Source organism: Cnephaeus nilssonii (genome assembly GCF_951640355.1).
Source record: "Cnephaeus nilssonii genome assembly, chromosome: 4".
Taxonomy (NCBI): Eukaryota; Metazoa; Chordata; class Mammalia; order Chiroptera; family Vespertilionidae; genus Cnephaeus; species Cnephaeus nilssonii.
Genome location: NC_137075.1, coordinates 71034693 through 71050492, shown reverse-complemented (window position 1 = coordinate 71050492; position 15800 = coordinate 71034693). Strand labels below are relative to the sequence as shown.

Sequence of the window (15800 nt, the reverse complement as noted above, 5' to 3'; positions counted from 1 at the left end):
TAGTGCTGATACTAAATATGTCATAGCTGATATCTGGTTTCAGTACAAATACAGGGTGTCACCAAAAAATGTATACATATTTTTAATAGCTGATAGCTCAATTTTGAAAATGAAATGTATTTTAATAAACACTGCATTAAAAATTATTCAAAGTGCGTGTACATTTTTTAAGACACCCTCTATTTAATATTCTTTGGAAGGGTAGGTTTGCTTAAAAAATTAGTATTGGATGCAAGAGATGTTTTCACTCTCTTTCAGTAGATTCTAAATATCATGAAGGATTAATCTTGGCAGTTTAAATTATTTTTATCAATTAACTTTTCCTTTTTCCACAACTCCTTACTTTTTCCATTTTTTTTTTAAATAGTGTATTTTGTCTTTAACAAAAGATATAGGTTTTTCTTTGGATGTTTTAACTATATCTAAATTTACAATTTCTGTATTGCTTACTTTTTTTTCTGTTTTCAAAACAACTCTTACTTGATACAAGTTTTAAAATGTTTTAGTATAACAAGCTGATTTCATTTTGTTTGTGTTTGTTTCTCCCTAGCCACAGTTTGTGTTGATCTAACTCAATGAATTCCCCTTGAGAAATGAGCTTATGAAAGTGCTCAGTCTGGTCTCTGCTCAATAATTCAGTTTTGCATATTTAATTGGAGAAAGGAAAATCAGTCTACTCATACATTTGTCCTGCATTCAAGCAGCCGTTATATCCACTGTCTTACAGCTGTTAGACCACTAATCATAACCACACCAAAGTGATTCATTTGGTAATATGTATATGGCTCCTTTTTCTCTTCCCCTGTTTTTATTCATTCTACAATTATTTATTAAATGTTTACCAGGAGCCAAGATACCAAGGTAGTCAACTAGAAAAGATTCCAAGATGAAACAGACTTAGGTACTGCCCATAAAGATGTTGCTTACTTTTTAGTACGACATCCATGTTGACAAGCCTTGTGCACAAAGGAATCCTCTGATGAAAGCACAGCATTGAGGACACTTCCCTTCACACTGGTGTGGACTGCAGACATTTGCTTTGGAGAATAGGGAGGAAAATATGCTCATCTGCATGACTCCCCGGGGAAGAAAATAATCCATGTTTTAAAGCGTATAAGCAAACTGCTGATGATTATTAAAAGCCAACATTTTTTTCTCGTTTTTACTTCTCTTCAGCTATTCAGGAATCTCATTCTTTTCTTTGTGAATAGGAGAATTCTAGCACTTAGTCATCCAAGAAAGAGAAAGGACAAAGTGACAATTTTATGTTCTTTTTTCTCTTTGACCTAACTCAGAGAAACTGGGGGGAAACTACCAAGCTGTGTTGTGCTGCCCATTCTTTATATGGTAACTAGAGGATCGGTACATGAAATTCGTGCGCTGGTGAGGGCCAGGGGGGCCACGGAATCCCTCAGCCTGGCCTGCGCCCTCTCGCAGTCCGGGACCCCTCGCTCCTTACTGCTGGGCTCGCTGCTGCGGAGGCGGGAGAGGCGTCCTCCACGGCTTCTGGCTGAGCGGCGCTCCAGCTGTGGGAGCGCACTGACCACCAGGGGGCAGCTCCTATGTTGAGCGTCTGCCCCCTGGTGGTCAGTGCACATCAGAGTGACCGGTCGTTCCACCATAACAGTCGCTGGGCTTTTATATAGATAATAGGAAAGTAGGTCCATGGCAGTTCCAGATAGTTTGGGGCCCACTTTGGGCAAGACATCTCACAGCACATACAGGGTGGACCAAAAGTAGGTGTACAGTTGTTTGCATGGAAAATAATATAATAATTAATAAATACTAATACAAGAATAAACTGGTTTTGCATACTCACAACTATAAACCTACTTTTTCCCACCCTGTATAGAATGGTACTGTCCTATAGAATCTCAGTCACTTGGGAAATCTCTATACATAGGGGAAAGGTGAGACATAAGCCCATCTAATTCTATCCATCCACCTGCAGAATCAAAACAAATGTGAGGTTAACCACACCAGCAGCCAGACTGCCTAGGGTAAACTGTTTAAGGAAGGTGCAAGTCAAACAGTTTCATCAGATACAAGCTGGCTACCTAGATCCCATATGGTAGGGACAAACTAAGATAAATAGAAAGGGATAGGGAGGGCCGGTCAGTTAACAATTATTAAAGTCCCTCTAGGTGATAATAACAAGGGTAACAATTAAATTAGGCATTTTAGTGTCTAATACATGAAAGGCAGTGCTGCATGTAAGAATAGCATAGTAAGAATAAATTTTAGGTACATAATATTAAAGTGGAGCCAATAACACTTGTTATAACAAGAAAAGTCTCACACTCTGACTTTAAAACACAGTTCAACTTAAGACTAGTTAGACTAGTAAGATATTCTACAGTAGCATTTTAAAGGGAATTCTTAGAAGTTATTTGGTGGTTTTTACCAATATTCATGCATGGGTTTCTGATCTTTTCCGTTTCTCTTATTTCTCCTTTTCCTTTATAACTAACTTCACCTTGACTCTTTCTCATCGTGCTTGAGAATTCCAGTTTCCTCTTTTATCATCTTCCTGTCTGTTGTGCCAGAATGTACCTCCAGTGTCACATGGAATACAGAAGATAAAAGATGCAGACATTACTACTCCACAGTTCCACATACGGCTTTCAACTATTTCTAACTTATGGATTAGCTTATTATAATTTATATGAGGAAAATAACAGTTTTTTTTTAAAAGCCTATGTCGATATATCTAACAAATGGTTTAATAACCTAATTGGTATTTTATGCTGCTGGAGTATAAATTTTACTTGAGAATGTATAGATGGATACATGGACATTTCTTGTCAGAAAAGAACAATTGAATAGAAAAGTAACAACTGTAGCCCTGGCCAGATAGCTCAGTTGTTATAGAGTGTTGTCCCCACACACTAGGGTTGAGGGTTCGATCCCCAGTCAGCGCACACATAAGAATCAACCAATTAACTTGTAAATAAGTGGAACTAAAAATTGATGTTTTTCTCTCCTTTCCTCTCTCTCTAAAATTCAAATTTAAAAAAAAAAGAAAAATAACAACTGTAGATGCATTTTTAAGTCACCAAATAGTATTGTCACAAAATAGTTGTTAAAATAAGTATTTGCTAAACATTTATATGAAATTATTCTCTAGAACGATATGATTTCCTATATGCAATTACCAAAGTCTCCGTGTAAAACAAAACCCAACTTCTTCTCCAACCTCCTCCTCAATTTTTGCCAGTTTTCACTTTTCACATCTTCTGGCTCTGGGCAAAGAACAGACTTTGTATGTCTAAGTGGTAGTGACTTGGGTGTTTTTTGTTTTGAAGATGGACCCTTCAAAATACTGACTATATGGCTCACTCACAATTTTAAAGGAGTTAGTTCCTGAAGATCAAAATACCAATTTTCTAAGTGTTTTTTCTCTAAGGATTTATTAAATGAATTGATTGAAATTTTCCTGTAGCCTTGATTTGTTACGGTGATTATTTTCTCTAACAGGTATTACAAGGACTTTCTATGGATTTTAGAAAAGATTTGACTAAATTCACTGAATTGTTGAGAGCAGCATTGTTATAAATGAAGTCCTTCCCCCTAAGGATCAGCACTCTTCCTCCCAGTTTAATGTTCCCAGCCACAGCAGACATTTATTGAGCACATGTATGTTCCGCATGTTAGGCTCTGCTAACTGGACAAAATCTAGGCTGCCAAGTGGGGAAGGAAACTATGGAACTGTAAGAAGATGGTTATCTTCTAGTGTATCCCCCAGAGCCCTGGAGGGGCCATTAGTGACCTCTTGCACTCCCACAGGTATTATTGCATGAAAGCCCATAATTCTGCAGGAGGGCTGCTTTCCTTATTTTATAGGTTAGGCACAAGGGAAAGCCAGCATTTGAGCCCCCCCCCCCTTTTTTTTTTTACCCAAAATATACCAAGTGAAATTACTTAATTTTAGGGAGAGAAGGGAGGGGGAGATAAAAATCATCCATCGGCTGCCTCCTGCACACCCCCTTCTAGGGATCAATCCTACAACCCAGGCATGTGCCCTAACCAGGAATCGAATCATGACCTCCTGGTTCATGGGTTGACACTCAACCACTAAGCCACACCGGCCCGACAGTGAATTTTTGTTTGTTTGTTTTCTTCAGTTATTATTCCATATTAACCTGGGCACACAAAGAAAGGACTCACCACATAGAATCCTGAGGTAATAAGGCTCTTCTGAGTTTTTCCCATATAATTGGAGTGGAAAGTCACTTTAAAATATATATACGTATTTATCATTAGAAGAATCACTTCTATTAGCTCAATTTTCATCCTCAGCTCGTAAGTCTATATGGAACCTATTTTATTGTAATATTTATTCATTTGTTTGATTCCTTTTTTTTTTTTTTTTTTAGTGGAATTGGATCACAGAATTGACTTTGAACTCAGAGAAGGACTTGTGGAGAGCCGCTATTGGTCAGCTGTCACGTCACATACTGCCTATTGGTCATCCTTGGATGTTGCCCTCTTTCTTTTAACCTTCATGCACAAACATGAGCACGAGGATAATGCAAAACCCGATTTAGATCCAATTTGAACTCATGAAGGACATTAATGGCCCAATAATGATTTTTTTCTATTAAAGTATGTGTGTCAAGATACAGAGATTTCAGGTTTAAGTATGTTTCAGTTTTGTTTAGAGCAAGAAATATTTGAATTTAAAAGCACTTTATTTTATTTAAAAACAAAACATTATTCAGTCCAAAAGAAGTAATTTACAGTTTTCATCATTTTAATTACGAGTCTGATAGAACCCCCTGCAGAGAATCAAGTAAGACCTGGAAGTAAGGAACATTTGGGTGAACTTCAAGGTTATAAATCGCAATCTAATTTCTCCCAAATATAAAGGCATATTAATGGGTTGAATGTAATGTATTAATCAAAATATGTTATAAATCTAAAATGGTCACTATGTAGTATATTCTATGTAAAGATCATAAGGTGGTATCATTGTTTTAGATTTCCACAATTCCTTTGAAAGAGGAGTATAACAGATTTAATGTTTTGAATTTAACTTGTTTAGCAAAACTAATGCTAAAAAAGAAACAATATTTGAACTACTGTATTTATAATTTATTATCTCTGACAAATTGCTTTATTTCAATGTATGAAACATTACTTTTTTAAATGTTTTCTTTGAACAATTTAAGAAGCACATTTATTTTCTATAGTGTTGAGACCCTTTTTTTTTTTCAGAACTTCATCTTTGTACTCTTCAGATGAATATATAGACACTGTGGCATACCTTGAGTATTTTTTTTTTCATTAAAAACTTATAGTTTTACACAAATAACACTAGTTGAATTATTTTGAAAAAATAACCTTTTATTATGTCACATGTATCTCAGAGAAAGCTAAAGTCTTCTAAACTTAACATAGTACTCCACAAGGAGTACATTTCATTAACTTTACTGGAAAATTTAGTAAACTTTTTTGGAATCAGGAGTATGACAACTATTTTAAATATATAAACATCTATGTGCCAAACAACATAAATAAAGGGACAGAGTGCCACTAACAGGTTCTATTTTAAAAGTGTTTCAGAAAACATGATTGAGACATAAGGCACAATAGATCAGAATTCCAAGGCATTAGGAGAGTTTTCCTCAGCTTAATCCTTTCCACAGTGCTTTTCATCTGAGGAGCTCAAAGTGCTTTAAGAGTCAATAATCTATGTAGTAGCTCCTCGAGGTAAGTAAATGAGTGTTTTTCTCATGTTACATGTTAATACACTAAGGCACCAAAACATGTAAAGTGCCTTGAATTAGATAACAGAGCAAATCAGAAGAGCTCAGATTGAAGCCAGACCATATTCTTTGATAGCAATGACTAATAATTCACAGGTTACCTCTTAGTAGTTTGCAAACAGTAAAAAGTTGTGATTCATAATTTGGAGAAATGACTGAAGCTGATATTTTACTCTGCTTGTCTTACACGTTCTTGGGTTCTCACACACAAAGGAAGAATCACCTAGAGGGGATCAGTAGCCGTCTCTGCCACAACCATCCCTCACTTCCGAGTGGCTTCCACTAGGTTCCACTTAAGGTGCTGTCTTCACTTACCGCACAAGGATCTTTCTAGCTTCCAGAAACCGTCAGCCTGGTGCACAGTTGGCCAATTGCACATCTCGCCTTCTTTCTTTATAAGGCAGTGGGATCTGTGGCTTACCTGTAGGTTTTACTCAGCACCATCAGTCCTCTTGTCTATTTTGGCCTTTCATTGAATTTGCACAACATAAAACACTCCTTTTTAGTGTTTAAAAAGATCCCAAGGCTCCATGACCAAATATGTGACTACGAAACCCTTGCTATAAAAGGCTTTTGATGAGATCTTAGCAAAGCTGAAGTAATCTCTTCTGAATTTAGAGATTCCTGTGAACTCAGGTCATTTTCATACTCTGCTTATTTCCTAGGTCTAACTTAGTTCTCAGGAAAGTTCAACGCATCTCATACAACTGTTACTAAATGCTTGAGCATATGTTGCTGTGGGTGGTATGGCACTCAAATGCCTAAGAGCTTTAAGGAATTCATTCTTAACCACTGGAGTGTGAAGAGCCCTTTTTGAGAAGAAAGTCTATCAAACATTTAAGTTTAACCCTTTGCACTTGCTTGCTAACTTAACCACATGGAATTTGAATCCTTGAAAGAAACAACATTCAAAATCCCCTTTTCAAAATGAGATATCCCAGATTACTGGACAGGTGTTTTGTTTCCAGCTCATTACTTCATCAACAGAGGTGGCAATTCTGACTTCATGGTACTCTTTCTTGTTTCCATGTCTGCATGTTATCATGTAATGTACTTGTTTATACTCAAGTAATATACAGAATATGTATGATTCTGGCTTGATTTAGAAGCTAAGTCAGTTACTGAGTAACATTTTACAACTTTATTCCAGCAAGTACTAAATTGGCCAAAAAGATTTGTTTTTTTATACCATTAAAATTTTATTCTCTATTTTGTGTACATGCTATGATGATTCTTCTGATTACTGGTCAGATCGTTCAATTTTAATCCAATTAGGCTCCCTAGGGTTATTTAAATTTAAAATGAGAATGTTTTGGATTAAATTTTGCTTTAACTTTAAAATTAGCCTTTGCTAAAGCCTTTTCTTAGTTCTTACCTTTATTTTCAATAGTAATTATACTTATAATCCAGTGTCACTGTGTTTTGGAACATAATTACAAAGTATACTCTTTTCCAATAACTACTCCTTTATATGTGAAGCAAGCCGTAGGAATCTTATATTTTATTTATTTCTGTCAAACTGCATCTGTCAGCCTTTGAAAATTCTCACACTGAACATGTTCTATGGAAGCCCTCTGTGACATGTAAACATTCATTCTCTTCCTCGCTGTGTTTCTATTGTGGGCTGAAGCGTCCTGCTCTCCAAGGCATTGCTTCAAAACCCCACATCCCAGCTCTGTGTTCCTGCGAAGAGTAGACAGGAAAAGAAAAGTCGCCAGTGCAGTGTCACGGCCAGTGCCCCATGCACTGCTGTGGAGACAGACCTACCCCAGGGGTTTCATTGGAAGGCCTGGACTAGGGGAAATTAGTGAATTGCTGTTTGATTAATTAGGTTGGTTAATATTTCTCTTTCCAGCTACTAATAAGGCTTTGGGACAATGGCGGAAACTAACGTGAGTGTATGTTTTACTGTTGTTTTTTAATCTTTTTTTTTTGTATAGATAGATAGATAGATAGATAGATAGATAGATAGATAGATAGATTTTATTGATTTTTTTACAGAGAGGAAGAGAGAGGGATAGAGAGTTAGAAACATCGATGAGAGAGAATCATCGATCAGCTGCCTCTTGCACACCCCCTACTGGGGATGTGCCCGCAACCAAGGCACATGCCCTTGACCGGAATCGAACCCAGGACCCTTGAGTCCGCAGGCCGACGCTCTATCCACTGAGCCAAACCGGTTTCGGCTTTAATAATCTTTTGTTAGAACGGAAATGAGGGTTAAAAAGGGATATTAAAGAAGGGTCAGGGCAGAGTACAAAGAGGATATGGCAATCAGACACTGGAGAACTAGAATATGACTAACCCGTGTGACTGTTGGATAGTTGACTTCTGCAGTTATTCTCAAATTGCCTCTTACCTTGCTCTGCTGCCATCTCTCAGCCTCAGCCTCTGCCAGGAATCAGATGATCCCCTGGCTGAACTGGAAACACATTCATTAAATACTTTTGTGGTTAGGTATGGGCAGTACGTATAGTTCCCTAACGTTTTATAATCCTTTACCTACAAGAAAAACAGCACACTTGGCAGGAAGCATCCCCATTGAACCCTGTTACCTCGAAGATGGGTCTAGAGCAGTGGTCGGCAAACTCAGTCAACAGAGCCAAGTATCAACAGTACAACAATTGAAATTTCTTTTGAGAGCCAAATTTTTTAAACTTCTAACGCCACTTCTTCAAATTAGACTCGCCCAGGCCGTGGTATTTTGTGGAAGAGCCACACTCAAGGGGCCAAAGAGCCGCATGTGGCTCGCGAGCCACGGTTTGCGGACCACTGGCGAACTCCCACACCATCTTCCTCATTTCTCCTTTTGCATCAGCCAAGGGCAGAAGGAAGTTGCCAAGGAAATGTTTATAGTATTGAGCTTAGGGTAGTATACAGAATGGCAGGATATAGGATTTCATCTCAAAGGTCTCAGTTTGTAAACATTAGTGCTGTGATGGAACAACCCAGGTTATGTATGTCTTGTTTCATACTTTAGTGGATGTTTGTGATCATTTTCCAAAAAAATTTCGGTGTTTGAACAAATTTTAGAGGTCATCTAGTCCAACCCTGTTGTGTTTTTTTTAAATATATTTTTATTGATTTCAGAGTGGAAGGGAGAGGGAGGGCGGTAGAAATATCAATGAGAGAGAACCATTAATTGGCTGCCTCCTGAATGCCCCACACGGAATTGAGCTCACAACCTGGACCTATGGCCTGATAAGGAATCGAACCGTGACCTCCAACGCTCCACCACTGAGCCACCATGGCTGGGCACCCTATTTTAGTTCCATGCGAGCATTTAAATAACATAGAGGTCATGAAAAGGAAAGTGATGCGATAGTACATTAGGTTCAGCCCAAAGATTCGATGAAAGACTGACTGCACAACAGAAAGGGGGTAAGAAGTTCAGTCTCCAAGGAAGAATATGAACAGCAGGATTCTAGAGCTAGAGGGGGTATAAAGATCATTTTCCAAAGCATGCTCTGCAGATGTTAACAAGTCATCTCAGAAAATAAGTTGGGAAATGCCAAATTTAAAAGATTCCTTTACAGCAAGGCTTTGGGAGCCTTTGACACACTAAATGTAGTGTGAATCTGGTGCTATGGGGTATGGAGGAGGAAGGAGAGTTTTTCTAAGCTTATTTAACCAGACTTTTAAAAAATTGGAATATACTTAGAGAATTGCTGATACACTTCCTTTATTATGAAGATTTATTCCTTCCTGTGAATACTTCATTTGATAAGTGATAGGATAGTACCCTTTAAGATCACATGGCCAGCCAAAGACAGAGTCAGAATTAGAACCTTGTCCTAATAGCCAACTATGTCTAAGACCACACTACCTATTTCCTTCCCCTGGTAGATAGGGAATTCCTAAAGGTAGAAATGGCCCCTCTGTTTTTGCGCCTCCTCCCCATCCCTTACCCCAGCCCTCTTTGTAATTTGATGCTTTAGGTGCTGCAAACTCAGAATACCTCCAGGCTTGAGTTCCCCAGGGTCCCCTCTATTCCCAAACCCTCTTGAAAGATGCCCTCCCTGGTCTGGACAGCCTTCCTTTCAGTTTCAGACTCAGAGTATCCAGGAAAAAGAAAAGCAAAAGGGTGAAAAAAAACAAAAATACCCAGGGAACATTTTGTTTTTCACTCTGGTGTCCAACGCAAATTTGGTAGGGAAACAAGTTGCATAGTGTAAAATGTTTAATGTTCCTTTCATTCTCATGATGTTTATATATAGCCTTTTAGCAATGTATTATAAGCAGGACCCTTTTAAAACAATTACAACATAGATTAACTAGTAGGAATTTTAAATTCTAAGTGCTATACATTTTGGAGAACAGGAGAAAAGGTTTTGCTGCTGCGTGTGTGTGTGCGCGCACATTCTCTCCAAAAATAGTCTCTTGGCAAATCATTAGACTTTTCCTCTGTCTTTGTGTTTGAGGAGGTATGGGAGTGTGCTTAGCATTGTCTGTTACCTTATGGTTTTTCGTTTATACATAACAGGGTGCAACTTGCTTCCTCCCCACCCTGCAGTTGTCAGGATGTGTTGGAAAGCTGTTCTTTAGGAAGATTACATCTGGTCTTCTGTTGGAGTAAGATGAAAAACAAGTATATTAACACTTCACCTTTAATGCTTTCTCCTGCAAACATCAGATATCCATGAGCACCATTCATCTCTTCCCTTGACTGCACCCACACTCACTACCATCTCTGCTGATCTCTGAGAACAGTTGATTTCCTGTGAGCTTTTTGTTAAAGGTGTAACCATTTTCTGGTTCTACGGCTGTCATGGTACATACAACTCTGCCAGGAAGCGCCTGGGGAGTCCTTTGCTCTTTGCTCGTAGGTACATTTCTCTGAAGCAGCTAGCACTGTGACTCTCCTGAGACCCCGAAGGTGTTTTCTCCATTCATTCATTCATTCATTATCCAAATGCGTTTATTGGGATGGTTTCCCACTCATCTTGGTTTGAGGTGCTTTCAGTGCTGCTTCCTTCTGAGGGGCATCCTTCTGTGAGCCTTGCTTTTCCTCCTCTTGGCGGACAGAGAACAGTGAAGCAGCCAACCCACAAAACTGCCGTTTGTGCGTGGCTACAGACGGTGGTGGTTTTATAGCATCCTGGGCATTTTACATCCATGAAGTAGGAACTGGGACTCTGCACCGGGCGCTCCTGCTGTGTCTCCTCCTCTTCTGGAGAGGGAGGGAGGAGATCCTTAGAGAGAGGCATGTTGTCGTGGGGAGGTCGTCACCGCTGGAAAGGCATGTTTTCTTTTCTCAGCTTCTGTGGCCTCCTCTTACGGTCACTCTCCTTAACAGTACTAATCGCTGTCATGACTGTGGTACCAACTAAGTGGCCTTTTTCCTTTCCTTTCCTTCGTTACCTTTCCTTTTCAATGGTCAAGGCAGGTTAATTTTCTTAGCTCCTCAGTTTTACTGAAGGATTATCCCTGTTTTTATCTCTGGAGTGATCAGTTTGGATGGGGGAAAAAACACACACACTGTAACTTTGATTTTAGAATTGTCTGGTTTTTATATTTCTCAATTAGAACTGAATAATTTCTTTTTGTTGTTAATCCTCATCTGAGGGTATTTTTTCCATTGATTTTTAGAGAGAATGGAAGGGAAGGAGGAAAGGGGGGAGAGAAAGAAACATTGATGCGAGAGAGACACATCAATTGGTTGGCTCCTGCACACACCCCGCCTGGGGTCCGGGATAGAACCTGTGACTCTTGGGTGCGCAGGCCGACACTCTAACCACTGAGCAACACTGAATAATTGTAAGGCACTGAGTTAAGTGTAATTTTCTGGATTATACTGTGTTTTTCTAGCTAAATTGATCCATTTGTCACCTCATTCACCAAAAGCAAGTAATTGTGCCCTATAGTAAACAGCCTACGAGAATAGGCTTATCTAAGCATTCTTGGGAATGTAACCCTCCTGACTCTGTACAGTTCCTGGTAATCCTCCCAAAAAGTTTATGAAGAATGAATAATATTAAAATCTACCTACTGATGAGTTATGGTCACCTACCTCCTACTAGGCGGGTTGGTGGCCGCAGTGGCACACTGCCTCGCTCAAGAACATCAGAGGATAAAGTACACATAGAGGAAAAGATTGGCACATTCTGATCTTACAGAGTATAATCCACTCACAACTTCTCAGTTCAGGGTTCAAAAGACGATGTAGTTCTCAGGCTAATCTGAATGTGGGTTGACTAGTGGGAAATCAAGCCCAAAAAACCCATGCAGATTGCAACTACTGCTGCATTTCCATTTACCTTCCCATTCCCCACCCTTTGGGTGGCGCCAGACTGACTGAACAGTGGGATTTTTTAAATTATATTTTTATTGATTTCAGAAAAGAAGGGAGAGGGAGAGAGAGAAGAGATAGAAACATCAATAATGAGAGAATCATTGATCGGCTGCCTCCTGTACACTCCCCACTGGGGATCAAACCCGCAACCCAGGCATGTGCTGGGAATAGAACTGTGACCTGAATCATAGGTTGATGCTCAACCTCTGAGCCACATCGGCCAGCCGCACAGTGGGATTTTAGATGCATGTAAGAACCCAGGAACTGCAGTGCTAGACAAAGTCATTCCCTGAAATGGTGGTATTAGATTGGAAAAGAAATGTCCAGGATGTAGGGATGATGTAGAATTGAGGTGGAACAATGTGAGGATGGGAGGAGGAAATGGCAAATGTGGGGAAGGAAAGAGACTTGGTGCATGATCATGATGGTCTGACAACTTAGACATTTCAGAAAAGTTAGCCCAAAGCTGTTTCTGAGAAAGGGGAATGGGGTGCTATATGTCTGATCACAGCATTCCCTTGGCTGAAGCCCTCTGACAGCTGCATTTTTCATTGGAGGTTCCTCACAGCCCAGTCCAACTCCGGCCTGATCTGCCACTGCCTGTCTTCAGCATCAGATTTCTGTCACAGCAAACTGCATGCTGTTCTCTTAAGAATGCATGCATTTTCGTTATTGTAGTGGTTACCTGTTGTTTTTGTCTGCCCAACAAACTCTTTCTCCTGGGTCCTCTCCTCCCCATCTCCTTATGAAGGACTGCCCTAGCCCTGCTCACGCCATGTGAGTCTAATAGGCTATAGATCCTAGAACAGTCTTTGCAACTTTCCTCGCCCCTGGGTAAAATTATGCTCTCCTTTGTATAAGTCCCTGTTAGCACAGCTCAGGTGCAGCACCATGTACATGACCAAGTGAGAAGTACCATACTTCCCGCCCCATGAGCCAGCATGAGCCCAGAGATGGGCACATGACCCAAACTAGACCAAGCAGCAGCCTTCCATAAGATTTTATTTGCTGGCCCTGAAATGCGGATAGCCTTCTACGGCTATTCAATATAATCCAATGGCACATGATGTGATATGAGCATGGAGCCATCGGTGGCCAGGTTCCATCCTTTTTCCTGCCACACGGATTATGTCCACCTGCCGTGGGGGAGAAGGCAGTTTATACACAGGGACAGGGCAGGAGGTTTGGGGAGCTGAAGCAAATGCCATCCCTAGATTTCCCAGTTACACTTTTTTTGCTTAAGCTATTTTGAGATGGGTTTCTATCTCGGATCCAGAAGAGTTCAAGTTAGTCATCATTTGAGCAAAAATAACCTCCATATCCCTAGTGGGAATTCTGTCCTTGAGGGCAGTGTCTCATGAAGCCTTTCTCCAATCCTCTGAAATTAATAACTGCTTCTGAGTCTCCTGTCATAGTTCATTCAGGCTACTATAGAAAAAAAACAAACATACTGGGTGGCTTATAAACATTTCTCACAGTCTTGGAGCCTGGGAAGTCCCAGATCATGGCACCAGCAGACTCAGAGTCTGTGAGAGCCCTCCATCTCCTGGCTGTCGTCTTCTCCCTGCAACCTCACATGCCAGAAGGCACTGGGATCTCTTTGGGTCCATGTCATAGGGCACTAATTCCATTCATCCTCTACCTTCATGACCTAATCACTTCCCAAAGGCTCCACCTCCAAACTATCACATTAAGGATTCGGTCTCAACATGTGAATTTGGGGAGATGTATTCAGTACATAGTGCCACCATTAACAATACCTCAGTAGCTGCACTGCATTTCTTTTGCCTTGATTTGGGGTTTGATTACAGGTCTCATTCCAACTCGTTTGCAAGTTCTTTGAAGGTAGGGAGCATGCCTTAATCATCATGGGACCCTCCACAGGGCATCACCTCATAGGTGCTTCAGTTTATTCAATTATGTATATCTGGACTGGTACTAGGCTATGCGTTTAAAAATATAAACACTCCTGCTTTCATGGAGTTTACACGCTGGTAGGAAAATCACATGTCCAAAATCCATGGAAACTGCTGAATTGGAAGAAACCTTGAGAAAAGGTAAACTCTACCTGGGATCAGACAAAAGGGACCTTGCTTTGTTCACCACCAAAGAAAGGGATTAAAATAGCTCTCATGATGCAGCAGAAGAGCGTGAAGGATACATCAGGATGAGCTTGAAAATAGAACTTGGGTGTACCACTTTAAAAGACTGTTGTACCTGTGAAAATCAAAAATGCCTAACCATATGTTAGAATTACAGGCACTCCCCAGCCTGTGCCCCACAGTGACTCAGTGACAGTTCCCTACTGACCTAGTACTTCCTTCTTGCCATATGCTGTTCCCTAAGCATAACCACGCATGTTCACAGCTCTCTACCTTTGTACTTGCTGTCCTCTCACCCCGGCATTTGCTGTTTCCCCCCATTTATTGAACTTTTACTTATTCTGAAGTATCACTGCATTCACAATTGGGGGGAGGGTCTTCAGTGCATTTCCAATTCCTTCCAGCTCTCTATACCAAACAGTACTTTAAGACTTAACCTCTGCAACTGAAACGTTATGGAAGGGAGGACTCGCAAAGAAAAGATGGAGTTCATGGGAAGTGAGAGTTGGTCAATTTGCCTTTGTGAGAGACTACCACGTTTTGTTGTGTTTTATTTATAAAGAAGGGAATGTATTCTAAGTGTCAAATAGCAATTAACTTTAGGTCCACAACCTTTTTGGAGGCTAAAGATCACCTGTACCTCCATATAAATGCACCCCAAGGTAAGTCCCTCCACAAAACATCTGCCTCTGATGGTTGACTGGCCACGAGGTGTACTAAAGATGACTTCTGTGGGAAGAATCCGCAGCACAGCGCAAAGAAGGGCCTAGTCCGGGAGTCAGCACTCACACAGGTGGTGCGGGTGGACAGTCGCCTAGGCAGCAGAGGGCATCTTTGGGGGCTGTCCGAGCCCACTCCTCAGAGTAACGCCAAGTTGGACATTCGTTTCTGACACCTCAAATCCTGGGAACTTTTCTCAACCAGATAGATGCTTATAAAGATTTGCTACTGCCACCTGTTTCGAAGGTTTCTCTGCACATGTTTCCTCTGTTAACTAAAAAGATTCAAGGATACATCTGCATACACAGGAGTGGAAGCTTACTAGCTTGCCAGGTTGATTAAATCTTCAGTCGTGTAGCTATTAAAGTCACTTAACATGGACGGGTCTGCTGTTCTAGATGCCTTAGGTGTGTTTCCTCATTCAATGTGCACAGTACCCCTATAAGGTAAATAGTGTAGTTAGGCCTTATTTTCCAACAAGGAAACCAAGCAAGAGGCAGGAAAGTTTAGGTAAAGCCCCCGGTCACACAGCTGCAAGATGATGGTGGCGAGGCCACGTGGGAGTCAGCACTCACACGGGTAGCGCTTAAACCTGTGCTCCCCACCTCCCTGGCTGTGGGCGCATTCTAGGTGGGCCTCGGGACCAGACCCCACACACCTGTCTCCAGGTAGAGGCCTGAGCATGGTAACTCTGTGTCAAAATTCTAGCTAACTCTCCTGCTGGTGGTCTTGATTGCTGGGGAGAACACCCACAGTGCCAGCAAGTGGGAGAGAAAGGAGCCTGTTTCCTAAGAAGAAAACAACCAGCGCTTCCTGCTTTGCCTCCGTCAGCTGTGAGAAGGACCCGTGTCTTTACAAGTGAGTAGCCCAAGGAATGTAATCTTATCTGTGTTCCTTGCAGCACAAACAACCGCTAAA

The 15800-nt window shown here is 40.7% G+C and overlaps 1 protein-coding gene across 5 annotated transcripts in view; it reads left to right on the top strand.

Annotated features, from left to right (window-relative positions):
- Positions 1-7630, top strand: part of DDHD1 (DDHD domain containing 1) — a 93825-nt gene extending 86195 nt beyond the window's left edge. For all 5 annotated transcript variants that reach the window (XM_079769048.1, XM_079769047.1, XM_079769045.1 and 2 more), the window contains one exon: positions 4377-7630. In XM_079769048.1, coding sequence (XP_079625174.1) covers positions 4377-4558 — 182 coding nt within the window. In that variant the 3' untranslated portion in view covers positions 4559-7630. The remainder of the gene's footprint in view (positions 1-4376) is intronic.
- Positions 7631-15800: the final 8170 nt, after the last annotated feature.